This window comes from Dipodomys ordii, unplaced genomic scaffold (assembly GCF_000151885.1).
Source record: "Dipodomys ordii isolate 6190 unplaced genomic scaffold, Dord_2.0 Scaffold122, whole genome shotgun sequence".
Classification (NCBI taxonomy): Eukaryota; Metazoa; Chordata; class Mammalia; order Rodentia; family Heteromyidae; genus Dipodomys; species Dipodomys ordii.
In genome coordinates, this window is record NW_012267338.1 from 2719479 (window position 1) to 2735508 (window position 16030).

The window sequence follows — 16030 nt, forward strand, 5'->3', positions numbered from 1 at the left end:
CCTTTTTATAATTGACCACCTACAGACTCCTGTATTGTGAATATCAGCATTAACTGTCTGAAATGAAGGACTTCCTTCCCTTGAATGTATAAGCAGCAAAAGAGTCTCTGAATGGGACTGAAAAGGTGTGTTTTACAAAGGAAATTTGTGTGTGTGTGCTGGTCCTGGAGCTTGAATTCAGGGTCTAGGTGCTACCTGTGAGTTTTTATGCTCAAGGCTAGTGCTCTACTGCTTGAGCCACAGCTCCACTTCTGGCTTTTGAGTGGTTAATGGGAGATAAGAATCTCCCAAGATTTCCTACCCAGGCTAGCAGTGAACCCTGATCCTTGGATCTCAGCCTACTGAGTAAATTAGAACTACAGGCGTGAGCCACCAGTGGCTGGCTACAAAGGAAAACTATCTACATTGATACCATGTTTTTCCAGTTTATCTATGGCTTCCCAGACTCCTTGGCACTCCTTAGAAAGAGCTGGAAGAAAACAACCTCACCACCTCTTCCTTGGAGGAGCTAGTGCTGAGTTATCCACTTGGATGCAACTGACTTACCAGCAACATTCCACCAGCACACAAAGCTGGGCACATGTCCTGCCCCCTCCCACCTACTCCAAAGCCAAGGTTTGCACTTGCATTTGTCTACACCAGAGAACTTGCTGGTGGCTACATTTGATCAGTGCCTGCTCTGGGCAAGGATTGAAATGCACCGAATCCATCAATGTATGCACTTACTTCATTTTAAGCACAAATAAGTTAGAAAATAGATATTTCTCTCTGCCTGCGTGCGCGTGCGCGTGTGTGTGTGTCCCTACCTTCTTTCTTCTTTCTCTCCCCGGTTCATATCTCCTGTGTTCTCTCTCTTTCTCCACTTGGCTTTACAAAATCTACACCACCCCTCAATCCCTTTCTTTTCTTCCTTCACCCTCTTTCTTACCATTTTCCTCAAAAATCTGTCTCTTTTTGTCCGTGTCTTCTTACATTTTTGTTCTAATCCTGAGCCAGACTGAAAGCCTGCAATGAGGTAGTGCAGACGCACACAGACACATTGAAAGGCACTGAGTTCAAAAGAATCATTGCCACCAACTTTCAAAGCACTTGAAAGCGCCCGCAAGTCCCATTTGGAATCTCTTGTCCTCCTCTAATTAGACTTGCTTTTCCTTAAGCACCACCATTCAAAAGAACACACTGTTTTGTTTTTAATGTCATTTAATGCTCTTCTCTTTTAATTAAGGGTACTGCAACACTGCTAGCCTAGTTTTCAGGGCCGTCAGTACTCAATTCTCCAGCTCAGTGGTGGATGCCGGTTGGTCCCCATGGTATAACGAGGCAGACTGAAGAATTTAAGATGTAAAGTTTTTTCCAGGTCATCAAGATGGACAGTCAACCACCCAGAATAATCAGTTTGGTATAGTTCATCTCTATCAGACAGTCCTTGCTCTCTGCAATCTCTGGAAGAGCTCTCATTTGGGCCAATCTAATGAGATGCTCACAAATGCATTGTTTAGGTCTGCTGAAGACAAGATGCATAGTACAAGGCGTTGGGCTGTGTTCTTCTTTCTGAAGGATCAGTCTGCTTCTAATATTTTTACTGTCTACCTCCAACTCCATATTCCTCCTCCACTCCAGCTGGACCCCATTCGTTGCATGTTTGCTCCAGGAAGCTGGTTCTGAGGTGGAGACTTGCCCTGATTGCTTCCATTCCTGTCTGCCTCTTCCTTCACTTACCTCACTAACCTTGGAAGGAAGAAGTGGCTTAAAACTTCTATAAGAACTCTTCATCGAGAAGGCTGCAAATAGTCACAGAAAGGAATGATTTTAATAAAGGATGGGAGTGGAGCAGAAGGCTAGTCTGAATTCTCTGAACTGTTGCTGTCTGACCAAGGAACCTAGACACAAGGAATGATTGTTTGGACAATGCTTCCTGGGTCTCAAGTAGCCAATTTATAGCAAACATGCATAAAATCACCATAGGAAAGCAGTTCATTGAGTATTTATGTCTGAGTTCTGAATCAAAGTCCACCAAGGTGACAGGAATCCATGGCTGAGCAAATGCAGTATTGGTCTTGGAAAGCTTTCCTAGCTTGTGAGAGTCCTCGGTCCTCCTGACTCATGTTATCTAGATCATCAACACCAATGGAGTTGCCAGTGAAAGAAGCAAAGCCGGTGGCACACAGGAGCAGCCAGGAGTCACCATCTTCTGGCTGCCGTGGGTGGGTGCTTCCTCTTTGTCACCCTGCTCCACTATTAACAGGCCACTAAAGACCAACATAACCAGGCTGGGAAGGTGGCTTAATGGTAGAGTGCGTGCCTAGCATGCATGAAGGCCTGGGTTCGATTCCTCAGTACCACATACACAGAAAAAAAGCCAGAAGTGGCACTGTGGCTCAAGTGGTAGAGTGCTAGCCTTAAGCAAAAGAAGCCCATGCCCTGAGTTCAAGCCCCAGGACTGGCAATAAATAAATAAACAAACAACATAACTGAAAATTAAAAAACAATAACCCAACTTCCTCCTGGAAAGACAACAGAAAATAAAGAAACCAGAAAATAGCATTCGATGGATAATCCTTTCAACTAACAAGTAACAGTGGATTTTTAAATTTAAAACTAAAAGAAAACTGGACACTAGTGGCTCATGCCTGGAATCAACCCAGATAGGAGAGTCCATGAGACTCTTATCTCCAGTTAACTACCAAAATAAAACACAGAAGTGGAGTTGTGGCTCAAGTGGTAGAATGCAACCTTGAGCATAAAAAGCTGAGAACTTGTGTTTAAGCCTCAGTACCAGCATAAAAAATAAATGAATCTAAAAAGAAAGGATTCAAAAGGCAAGAACAATGTTAACATATCTTAAGGAATTATTCAAAGAATAAAATTTTAAATAATTCAGACTAACCTTAAATAAAAATCTGCAACTTTGTACAACAATATTTTAAAAGGAAGAATACTCTCTATAAACTGACTTATGTTAATGGGCATTGTCATAGAAGAAAGCTATCAATATAAATATTAGTTTCTGAATGCTTCAGCTATCTGCTTGAACACATTAAAGAAATGTTATCAGGGCTGGGAAGGTGGCTCAATGGTAGAGCGCTTGCCTTGCGTGCATGAGGCCCTGGGCTTGCCTTGCGTGCATGAGGCCCTGGGTTCGATTCCTCAGCACCACATGAGCAAAAAGAAAAAAGCCAGATGTGGCGCTGTGGCTCAAGTGGTAGAGCACTAGCCTTGAGCTGAAGAACTGAGGGACAGTGCCCAGGCCCAGAGTCCAAGCCCCACGACTGGACCAAAAAAAAAAAAAAGAAAGAAATGTTATCAGCATGCCTGCTAGCTCATGGACATTCTCTCCCTATCACCAAGTTGTCATATTACTAATGGAAATAATGCCATTATTGGTATATGGCCTGCTCATATAGGTAGGTATTGGTAAATACATAGATAGATATGTTGAAATCTAGGTAGATAGTGATTGTACATAAACATATACATGCATTAGAAAGTATCATAGACCAATGCACATAACAATTTCTGTTGGCTTTTCAAGATAACCAAAAAACAGGCTGCATCTAAATTTCCAACGAGGCATTATTCTCTTTTCCCTGACAATCCTGAATTGCATTGCTAAGGCTTTTTAATAGCTGTTCAGTTTTGAACCCTGCCTATAGACTATGCGTTTAGCTTATGTCATTTCATGCTTGACTTGTCCATATACTTGGAAAAAGCTTCTATTTTCATTTCAGAATTTCCTTTTTTGTTTTTTGGTTTTTTTTTTTTTTTGGTCGGTCATGGGGCTTGAACTCTGGGCCTGGGTGCTGTCCCTCAGCTCTTCAGCTCAAGGTGAGCGCTCTACCACTTGAGCTACAGCACCACTTCCGGTTTTCTGGTGGTTTATTGGAGATAGGAGTCTCACGGTCTCTCCTGCCCGGGCTGGCTTTGAACTGCGATCCTCAGATCTCAGCCTCCTGAGTAGCTAAGATTACAGGCGTGAGCCACCAGCGCCCAGCCAGAATTTCTTTTTGAAAGTCTTCAATTTGGAAACAATTGATATCTGAAAGCACAACCAAATAAATCTTCCTTTCATAACAGCAATAAATATCAAGATTAGGACAAAAAATGAATATGAATTCTAGTCTCAGCTTGTCTTGGGATCAAAAAGGATTTGTACTATTTTTTCATATATAGAAAATTAAAACAGAAAGCACCAGTTATACATGATAGTTTACAGTGGTTTTGGATGCCTGTGAATTTTACTATGTCTATCTATCCATATCATTATATCCATCCACTTATCTATTACCAGGTAAAATTCAGTGCCACTAAAGGAGCTATCCTGAGTACCAGAATACCACGTTACTGCTCATTAAATAAAACCTAAGGAGTGAGAATCTTTAAGATGATCCAATCTTTAAAACAATGTAGGAAAAAAAAATAGGTTTCAGAAACTAAAATTGAAGTGTCTTTTTTTTTTGGATTTTGTGAAAATTCTTTTTTGGAGAAATTGACAAATTTCACTATAAATGGTTGCTAGGATACCCCTCAAAATCTATTAGAGTGAGCTCTTTTCTTTAAAGGTTTGGACAGGGTGCCATTATTTCAGAATAGCTTTGAAAATCATGATGTGTGTTCTACTAGATTTCATCAAAGAGAACAAAACGGGCAAATGGAGGGAAAAATGATTACTGAGGTCCTAAAAAATAATTAGGCTCTCTCATCAGGATAAATACTTTAAAGTAAGCTTATCAGTGAGGCTCAGATTTTCAGATCTAAGAAGAAAAAGTATGAAGGTAACATGGACCAGGCCAAACTCCTAAGGGTAAAGGCTTTATGTAGGAAACAGAAAGGCCGTTCACGGATAGTGGGTTTATTGTTGCTTATCACCTTGTTCTCTGAAATTGAAAGTAGTATGGATGCCTCAATATGACACTTTTCAAAATGTTAGTAAAAAGTTTGCAAGCCTCTCCTCAGGATTATTCCTATTTGTATCTGATGGGAGGAAGCGGACTGGGAAAAAGAGGTATCCATTCCAAACAAGGAATGAGGAACATGAATCCCAGATAGATAGGAAATCTCCTTTGATATTTGTGTCACTGCAAAGTCACTAACAATAGCAGCTCTCCTGTCTTTTGTAATTTATAGATAACAGTTCAGAAACCAAGAAATGAAGGCTCTGAAGTCCATTTTACCTAAGTGGTCTACAGATTTTCTGCAAATCCTATCACAATTCCAATGGCATTTTTTTCATAAAACAAAAATCCATCCTAAGATTCAAATAGGACCTTAGTAGGTCCAAAATAGATGAAATTATTTTTAAAGGAATAGCAACTTTGAAGGTCTCACACTTACTAAAACATATCACAAAAGCTGAGCGCCAGTGGCTCACGCCTGTAATCCTAGCTACTCAGGAGGCTGAGATCTGAGGATCCCGGTTCAAAGCGAGCCTGGGCAGGAAGGTTCATGAGACTCTTATCTCCAATTAACTACCAGAAAACCAGAGGTGGCACTATGGCTCAAGTGGTAGAGTGCTAGCCTTGAGCTGAAGAGCTGAGGAACATTGCCCAGGCCCAGAATTCAAGCTCCATGGCCAACAAAAAAGAAAAAGAAAAAGAAAGAAAGAAAGAAAGAAAGAAAGAAAGAAAGAAAGAAAGAAAGAAAGAAAGAAAGAAAGAAAGAAAGAAAGAAAGGAAGGAAGAAAGGAAGGAAGGAAGGAAGGAAGGAAGAAAGAAAGGAAGGAAGAAAGAAAGGAAGAAAGAAAGAAAGATCACAAATCTATAGTACTGGCATAAAGACAATAAATAGAACAGAGAACCCAGAAACAAATCTGACACATGTGATTTAATTAATTTTGGCAAGGTTGCCAAGACTGATAAATAGGGAAGGATAATCTTTACAACAAATGTTGTAGAGAACTGAATATTTAAGTATAAGTTGGATCCTTAACTTAAATTTCCTACAAAGTTAACCCAAAGTGGATTAAAGACTTAACTGAAGAGCTAAAACTATAAAATGTTTGGAAGAAAACATAGAACACTTGAGGCGCTGGATTCAACAATGGCTTATTGGATATGCCAGCAAAAGCACATATAACCAAAATAAAAGTTGACAAATTAGACACTAGAATGACTCGTGTATACCAAAAGACACAGCCAATGATTGGAAAAGGGTACTCAATGAAATTAAATAAAATATTTATAAACAATGTATTTGGTAAGAGTTTATAACCCAAAATATATAAAGGACTAATGCAATTCAACAACTATAAAAACTTTAAATAGGGAAAGGATTTAAATAGAGATTTCGCCAAGGAAATAATAAAAATAGATATTGAATACATGAAAAGATACTCAACATTACTAATCACTACAAGAGTAAAAATTAAAATCAAAATAAGAAACCTCACACTAATTAGGATATATTATTTTTAAAAGATAAACAAAATGTTGGCAATAATATGGAGAAATTGGAACCACATATAGTGTGGGTGCAAATATAAAACTAAAAAAAATCAGTATTGTAATTTCACTGAAATTTAAAAATAGAAATAACAGATGATCTAACAATTCAACGACTGACTCACACATCCAAATTAGAGCAGGATCTCACAGCAATGTGTACAAGCATGCTTGTACAGAAGTGTCAGCAAAACCAGAGAGCATCCTAAAAATGCATCCACTGATGGATAAACAAAATATGCCATACACATGTAATAGAATATCATTCACCCTTAAAATTAGAGTGTTTGAACAGATGCATTTTATGGTTATTATAGAATTTATAAAAGAAACTCGCAAGTAGTCCAAGGTCTTCTCGTTTTTTCTTTGGCTCTAGTTCTCTTGACCTGTAATTGAAAATGAATATACTTTAAGTACAGAACTCAACAGTCTGGTATACATATACACTTAAATCCTCTAAATAATAGACTCATCATCTCACATAGTTACCATGTGTGTGTGCCTTGAGAATTCATCTCTTTTTTAGGTTATTCTATAGTCACAATGCTGCAGTTAATTCTGTAGAACTTAAGGCATCTTATACCAAAAGTAGCTTAACACATGAAATTCTATAGGCAGAAAGATATAGTTGAAAGAATAAAGTGGCAAGAGGAGGAAGCTTGACATTCTATTATATAATAGATATGCATACAACTTAGAATTATGAGAGGTCTGAGAGTTGTTGTAACTAAAAATTTAAAAATTACCAGCTACTCTCACAGCCTCAGCTTTCGCAGTAGCAATCACAATGGAGCAGGATGGTCAAGAATGCTTGCTAAAGGATGTGCTGAAAAGCCCGCTTCACCAAGGGAGGGGCTGAGATGGGGGATAACAAGCCTGGTTTTGATTCAGCAAAGCAGTCACACACTGAGTGGAAGCCCCATGGGAGATAGAACAGACAGGAGAGACGCCAGCACTTTCCAACAGAAGCATGGCATTCCATGGCCAAACAGCTTCCATGGCCCGGTGCTGAGCTGGTCTTCTATCCACACTTCTCACTCATTTCTTTTCACCACTAATTGATGTTTCCCCCCTTTTAAATCAAGACCTACAGAAGAAGCAGTTTCCATTCCACTCTATCTTATGGAGGGAGGGAGGGAAAGAAAAGAAAGGAAAAAGAGGAAAGAAGAGAGAGGAAAAGAGGTAGAGAGAGGGAAGGAATGAAAGAGAAAGAGAAAAGAAGGAAGGGAGGGAGGGGAGAAGGAAGGAAAGAGGGGAGGGAGGGAGGATCACGGCAGGAGAAATTGGATGCGGTGCGATGTGCTTGTCATCCCAGCTACGGTAGGACAGGACGTAAAAAGCAGGATCGTGGTCCAGGCAGCGCCCAAGTAGAAAGCAAGGCTCTCAAAATAACCAGTGCAAAAAAAGGACTAGCGGTGTGGATCACAGCAGCTCCTGCCTAGCAAGCTTGAGGTCTTGAATTCGAACACTAGTGCCACATACACACACAAAAAGGAATGTTATGAACAAACAGCAATCATTACCAGAGGGAAAAGTAAAAAAAAAAAAAACAAAAAAAGTAGCTTAGTATCTATTCTTGGTCAGTTGTGGGGCTTGAACTCTGAACTCTGGGCCTGGGCGCTGTTCCTCAGCTCTTCTGCTCAAGGCGAGTGCTCTACCACTTGAGCCACAGCACTGCTTTCCAGTTTCCTAGTGCTTTATTGAGCATAAGAGTTTCACAGACTTTCCTGCCCGGGCTGACTTTAAACCACAATCCTCAGATCTCAGCCTCCAGAGTAGCTAGGATTACAGGCGTGAGCCACCGGCGCCTGGCAGTATCTATTCTTAATGGCACTTTCCTCCCTATTTGTAAACAGCAGGCCCTGCATTTTCCTTTTGCTCTGAAGCCCTGCAAACTATGTAGACAATTTTTCTGGCTTTAATTATTATGTTAATACATATGAAATCACTTGGAATAGTGCCGAGCATATACCAAGTGTTTGTTTTTTTAGTAGCATCACTAAATGACATAGGCATTCTAATTTATTTTAGAAAAGCAAAATTGATCCATATGCTGTTTATAACATTAGTTGCAAAATGTTGAGGATATGTGATCATTTCCTAGTTCTTTGTATTTCACAAATGCTATTTTGATGTAATATTCATTTTACATTATTATATAACACCGTTTCTGCCGATTTTCTAGAAATTGTATACTTATTTTACAATTTTTCTAAGTTCTAATTTTTTGTCTGGCAAGTATCCCTGTCTTGTGTTCAAAGGCTAAAATGTCTATCGGCAGAAATTTGACTTGCTTAATAAATTCAAAGCCTTAAAACATCTTCCTTCTAAATGCACTCCAACAAATGTTTGCTTTTTAGTGTAGAAATTTTATTTCAAATATTCATCGATGAATGAACAGAAGAATGTCTATCCATACAACAGAATCCAGTCAATTTAAAAGGAAGGCAGTTTTTAAACACACTGGAATACAGATGTTGAAACGTTATGAAAAGGAAAGAAGCCAGTGACACAAGCCCACATGCCATCTGAATCCATTTCCATCTAATATCTAGAATAGACTATCCATAGGAGCTTATACCAGTAATTTCTCCTTGGCTTTTGAGGATTGGAGACAATCGTCTTCTGATTTTCTTCTCGTATAAGGCATATTAGAATCTTTCAGGTGCAAGTGATTTCTTTTCCATTTGTTTATGAAATGCACGCTCATAGAAAATTAAAATGTAATCAAAATATATAAAGCAGAAACCATGAAAATTCTTCTACTATTCTACTCCCTCACAAAGCCACAGTTAACAATTTGGTGTTACTTCTCTATCATGTTTTAGTGCCCATTATTTTACAAAATGCTTGTACAACTCTTATTTACATAAGCAAAAATTGAACAACTTGCCCTAAAAACAAATCTGGCTATTCTTCACTTTTATGAATACAAAGAAATACATTGAAGGACTATACATATTATCCCATTTTGCCAGGTTGTTCTTACTAGTTTCCTACAAACGATTTTAGTATTGTAAATGTTCAATTATTTTCAGTAAAACACTGGGAAAAAACTAAAGGCTGTAACCATTATACTCCACCACAGCATGCAAGATGAGACATTTATGCAAAACAATGCAATCTTTTCATTTGGACACACCTTTAAATTGGTTTTGGGAGTATACTGAAGTGTGACAAATCTCGATGGAGGGGGGATCAGGATCTCAAGGGCTGGATTGCAAAATTCCCTTTTTCCAGGAGACAGGTGTTTGAAACCATTTTCTATAAAATCACACGAAACTGCAGCTCATGCTGTAGTACTCCAATGGCATCTCCAGTATTTATCCCTCATTTATCAATTATCCATTTATGGACATTCTACTACTTGAAGAACAAAGTCTTGAAACTCAAAGAGCTTTCCCCACAAGCCAGCCTTGCTCCCTCCCACTACTCAAGCAGTTTTCCTTGAGAACACAGCACTGCATTTCTATGTCTGTTGTCCCTCACTTTATGCCTCACCTGAAGGAACTGGAGAGGCTGGGGGCTAGAGCGCAGGGGGACACCACTGGCCCGTCACATGCAAGGCCCTGGTGTCACTTGAACATGGGGATCAAAGAACAGCTTTTTCCTTCTCTGCCCTCTTCCATGTGCAGGCTAGCTCATGTCCCTTGGGCACTGTGAAGTCTTCCCCCAGATGGCAGCTACTCTGTTACAGCATATCTTCACAGCCTGGAGTTAACTCCTCCTCTTCTGAACAGTGGCTAGTGCCGAACTGCACAGAACATGCACTGTGAAATTACAACTTCAATCTTTTAATCTCCATACATCCATCATATATGTTTGTAAAGATGTATCAACAGGGGTAAAAACATGTTCCTCTTAAAAATGTCTTACTCTCATATGGTATATAGTAATCAGTTTTGTCCTTTTTTTTCCTTTCAGTCATGGGGCCTGAACTCTGGGCCTGGGCACTGTCCCTCAGCTCTTCAGCTCAAGACTCACGCTCCATTACTTGAGCCACAGTGACACTTCTGGATTTTTCTGCTTATGTAGTACTGAGGAACCCAGGGTCTCATGCATGCAAGGCAAGCACTCTACCACTGAGCCACCTTTGCAGCCTTATACATGTTTTCCAATAAGTGTCAAAATATTGTCTTTAGAATAGTTATGTTCACGCTAGCGCCTGTAGCTCATCTGTAAATCCTGCCTATTCAGGAGGCTCAGATCTAGAGGATCACAGTTTGAAGGCAGTACAGGTAGAAAAGTCCTTGCCATTACATCTCCAATTAACCAACAAAACGCCAGACTGGAGGTGTGGCTCAAGTGATAAGGGGACTAACAGTAAGAAAGCTGAGCGAGAGTACAGGCTCTGAGCTCAAGCCCTCAGACACACACACACACACATACACACACACACACACACACGTGTTCAATAAACCTGCATACGTGAAATCCACATCTTACTAAGGTTACAAATCGTTTATTTCAGAAATAAAAACACAGTGGGGGCAGGGACAGTTTATTGTACAACAAAAAGCAGCCACAATTCTAGCAAGTTGAGCTTCAGTTTCATATTCCTAGCCACAACACAAAATGACTGGATATTCTCATCAATGCCAAGCTTAAAAAAAAAGAAAAAGGAACCATCCTGTATAATCTTGTCACACTAAAATCTCTTTCGCTTGATAATCTCTGGTTTCCAGTTGACTGGATGGGTTTCTTCCGTCTGAAAACAGAAAAGCGAAATGAATTAGCCTGTTTCATATTAGTTGGCTTCCATTTTAACCAAGTATCAATCCTAAATTATATTACTTATCAGGTCTAATAATGTTCAGACAGCGGACAGATCATGACATCCAAGCCTAACAAAAGCTGCATGGGTTCATTCCAAGTTCACTTTACAGTTTATCATGCAAAATACAATTTCTGCTTAGATATTATGATAGTACTTAAGTGCAATTCTAGAACTAATTTGCATAGAAATTTATTCTTTGTTGTTGCACTGCACCATTTTCCCAATAACTACAATAAGGAAAGTGAGAATAAAATAAAAGCTAAAAGTTCGCTGGCATCACTGAGACCAATATAGAAACCTAGAGAAAGACACTGTTCAAAATGACAAATACTGGGGCTGGGAAGGTGGCTCAGTGGTAGAGCGCTTGCCTTGCATGCATGAGGCCCTGGGTTTGATTCCTCAGCACCACATAAGCAGAAAAAGCCGGAAGTGGCGCTGTGGCTCTAGTGGTAGAATGTTAGCCTTGAGCTGAAGAGCTGAGGTACAGTGCCCAGGCCCAGAGTTCAGGCCCCATGACCAACAACAACAAAAAAGATGACAAATACTGTCTCAGGCATAAATGTGAGACCCTATTTTAACATTAAGCAGAGTAAAAAGGACTGGAGGCATGGCTCAAGTGGTGGACAGCCTGCCTGGCAAGCACAAGGCCCTGAATTACCAATCTCAGTACTACCAAATAGGAAAGGAGTACTTTATTTCTTGTAATTAAATGAGAAGATCCTTTCCATATTGGCAAGGCTGATATTTTACCTTAAAGTACTTGTGAAATCAGAGAACTTACCGCTGTTTCATCTTCTCTGTACACTTTAATGGTTTTATCTGCTTCTGCTGTCAGTAATCGACTTTCTGATTGGTCAAAAGCACAAGCAAATATTCCTGATTCACTGTCCAATGAGCCAGGCTGCACAGCTGCATGGACTCTCTGGAAATTGTAGCCTGTTCTCCAATCCCAAAGATGCATAGTGCCATTGTCAGCTTAAAGGGAAAGAAGTGGACACATGTTAGGCCTTCCACAGGACAGCTTGACACCCGTGTAGGCCTGACCATTAGCTTAAACACTGTATCAGTAACAAGTACAGACACGAAGACACAGGCACTCAAACTTAACACTCAGTTCAGAACCTCCAACCAAACTGGGCAATTCTCTAAATTAGATTTATCACATGGGAACCAAGAAGGCTAAAATATAAACTATGCCGCTATATGTGTTGTTGGTATGGAAGAACGTGTCTCAGCAGTGTGACCTATTCATGTAGTCATGGGTGACAGCTTAGAAACTTTACAAACGTCGGCTTATTTACTAACAGAAACAAACAGAAAAATAAACACATTTATCATAAAAATCTCATTTTACCTCCAGATACAAGCACTCCATCAGAATTTACAGTCAATGTGTTAATAATGGCATTATGACCAGAAAGATTTTGGATAAAACTTCCATCAGGGAATTTCCACTGCTTTATATTATCTGGAGAACCAGATGCAAATGTGTAACTGAAATAAATAAGAAATAATAATGGTTTAAGTCAAATAAAAGGTGAGTTCTGTAGAGCTTAAAGTTGTATTTGCCACGTGTCATCACTGATGTTGTTTCAGCAAAGCCTAACACCAACATGTTTGTTCCAAACGAAATCAGACTTTGAACTTCTACTCATTTTCCCAATGTTTCACACTGAGTTAAAAACCATCAAGATGCAAAATGACAAATCTGACATAAATGGCAAATGAGTAGGCAACAATTTTGGAGAAAAGGAGAGAAAGGAGAAGATAAAGGGAAGAAGGGAAAAAAAGGGAGAGGGGAGTGAAGAAGACTGGGAAAAGGAAGGAGGAGGAAACTACGCTAGGGACAAAGGAAGAGGAAAAGCAAGAGGGAGGAGGAAAGAAAGAAGAATGTGTCAGGTAGGATCTGATCTGATAAACAATAGGCTGGGAAGCTATGCCCCGCTTTTCTAAAAGCCTTCACTACAATGCTATTTTTACGTCTTTCCTCCCTACATATATTAACATCCCCTAAGAACCACTCTATGCATGTCTCAGACATCACAGGATACTGTACTCTATGACATAAAAATCCCACCCAGTCCTGTTACCTTCTATCTTAACATGCAGCTTTTGACCATGACTTCAATCAAGTCTTCGTGAGCATTATTTGTCACTGCCTAGAAGGCTTTGTAATATTACGCTGGCCATAACATGAAACAGTAGCATACGGAAAATTAAAGAAATAAAAATGACAATAGCTAATGCTAGTGCTCCAATACAGTGCTAAGACATGAAGGAAGATGAGAACAGCAAAACTTACTGTCGTGGGTGTAAAACCACAGCCCTCACTGATTTCTTATGGTTTGTTAATGTCACTCTTGTCTTGCCAGCTACCAGATCCCACAATCGTATTGTGGTATCATGGCTTCCTGTAATGAAAATACAGAAACACACACACACACACACAAAGCACAAAGGCAGGCCAGGAAAAAAGAGTGTATAAATTAGATGCAATAAAATATGAAGCATTCTAGATACCATACATATATAGTAAACAGAGGGAGGCCTATCACCTCCCTTATTTTCCTTAAAGTTCCAAAGAGTACAATGCTTAAAAGCATTTAAAAATTCAGATTTTAAGAATCTGATAAAATGTTTAAGTCATTGTTAAATGAACAGCTAGTATTAACGTGAATAACATAACAAATACATGATTTTATTCCCAAGTGGAGAGGAAAAGAAAAGTGCCTGATTTTTAAGTTAATGGACCAAATGATTTTGTAGTCTTTAGGATCCATTTTTTTTAAAGATAACATTCTTATCCGTTCAAAAAGTTACTGATCTCAGAATATTTTGTCTCCTAACTTTAATTTTCCAGATTAATAATTATACTTAATTGCATCTGACAAAAGTTTTTTAGCCAGGCATTACAAGATACCATGATTGACGTATTCTATGACATGTAAAAAGTATGGGTAGTATGATGAGATGAAATCTTACAACAATTAACTTCAAATGGCCATGACTGAAATATGTCAGAGTACAGGAAACACTATGAACACAATACCAAGCCAAGTTAAAGTGAATACAGAAAGTCTATGTACAACTACAATGCATCCTGATATGAATGGGGTACAAACGATAATGTATGAACCATACCAGTAATAATTTGGGGTTCTGCAGCCTGACACCTCACTGTAGCCACTGCATTGGTATGACCAGATAATGTGTGTACACTGGCTTTTGTTCTCACATCCCAAATCTAAAAAATACGACAGACATATTGTCAAAAAGAACATATTCCTATCTCAGGCAAGTAACTGGAAATTTACTAAACAACTGTGTCTGAACAGAGTGAAGAAAGGGCATAAATGAAAGCTAATGACCTTGGCACTACAGAGAATATCGACAGGAGACAGCTGTCAAAACCAAAATAAGCAAAAAGGTCCGGGTGATGCAAGTCTAGTGACTATTATGGGACTGCTGAATACCAGAGCTTGTGGACAGCTGCTGTGACACACTGGAACATGAGACTGCCACAATGCAGAGCACGTGGAACCGAAGCTTAGGTGGGAAAGACTACATGTCAAGAGGCTGAGGGAGTAGGATAATTCTAACTCAAGCAACTATTCTCAGTACTCTAGCAAACAGTGTAAGACTTGAATACACCAAATACGTGCACAACAAGATACAACACGATACGCACAGCCCTGTTCGGCCTACCCGAGCCGTTGAGTCTCGACTACAGGTGACCAGCACGTCAATTGTCGGGTGCAAATCTAAGCCATACACTGCACTCAGGTGCCCGTGGTAGTGCCGGATAACCTGGAGATGAATCAGGAAAGTTATAGCCTTGAAAATTAGAAAGACAAACAGTGGCTCGCTCGTACTGTCTTTGGGCCTCCAATCCAAGCTTACCTTATTATATTCAAGGTCCCAGCATTTGACTTGCTTGTCTTCTCCACAAGAGAAGAGATAAGGGCTCCGGGTGCTCACTATCACACCCCGCACTGTGCTGATGTGCCCAGTCAATGACAGCTTCAGTTTGCCACTAGCCAAGTCCCAGATCTACAAACGAAGAGTATTTATTATTTTTGCTGGTCACCACAGAGCAAAATTTTATAATCTTGGTATGAAAATTAAGTTTTTTTTTAAAAAAAAACAAAAACAAAAACAAAAAAACAGGCCTGCTGTAGTGGTTAATGTCTGTTATCTCAGCTACTTGGGATGTTGAGACGGGGAAGATTAATAGTTTGAGGCCAACCTGGGCAAAAAGTTTGCAAGACCACACCTCAACGCCAACTGCTGGATGCAGTGGTACACAACTGTTATCCCAGCTGTGCAGGAGCCTGGGCTTGGGAGGAGGCTCATGCTTCCAGGCCAGCCCAGGCAAAAATATCATGAGACCTTCCATCTCTACAGAAAAGCTAGATGTAATGGCAAGCACTCTGCACCCTAGCTTCAAAGGGAAGCATATATAGGAGAGTTGTGGTCCAGGCAGACCCAAGCAAAAGGAGACCCCTTATCTCAAAAATAACCAGAATAAAAGGGTTGGAGCATATATATGCATAGCACAAATGTGTCCCTAAATTCCAATCCTAGCACCAGAAAAAAAAATTATAAGTGCAAAATGTCAACAATAACTCTAGACAAAATAAAAGTGGGGGGAACTAATAAAAAGGAATGCTTAAATAGAAAATAATTTGCGATACATCACAGAGTCAATATTGCTAATAATGAAAGGCCATTACTGATAATAAAAATTTAAATTCACGGGGCTGGGAAGGTGGCTCAGTGGTAGAGTGCTTGCCTTGCATGCATGAGGCCCTGGGTT

At 39.6% G+C, this 16030-nt stretch overlaps 1 protein-coding gene across 1 annotated transcript in view; it reads right to left on the reverse strand.

Moving 5' to 3' along the window:
• Positions 1-10877: 10877 nt before the first annotated feature.
• The window catches only part of Plrg1 (pleiotropic regulator 1), a 15728-nt gene continuing 10575 nt past the window's right edge, over positions 10878-16030 (reverse strand). The window contains exons 9-15 of the mRNA XM_013029793.1: positions 15115-15264; positions 14920-15021; positions 14356-14458; positions 13517-13625; positions 12569-12708; positions 11996-12189; positions 10878-11145 (exon numbers count right to left, since the gene is read on the reverse strand). Coding sequence (XP_012885247.1) covers positions 11086-11145; positions 11996-12189; positions 12569-12708; positions 13517-13625; positions 14356-14458; positions 14920-15021; positions 15115-15264 — 858 coding nt within the window. The 3' untranslated portion in view covers positions 10878-11085. The remainder of the gene's footprint in view (positions 11146-11995; positions 12190-12568; positions 12709-13516; positions 13626-14355; positions 14459-14919; positions 15022-15114; positions 15265-16030) is intronic.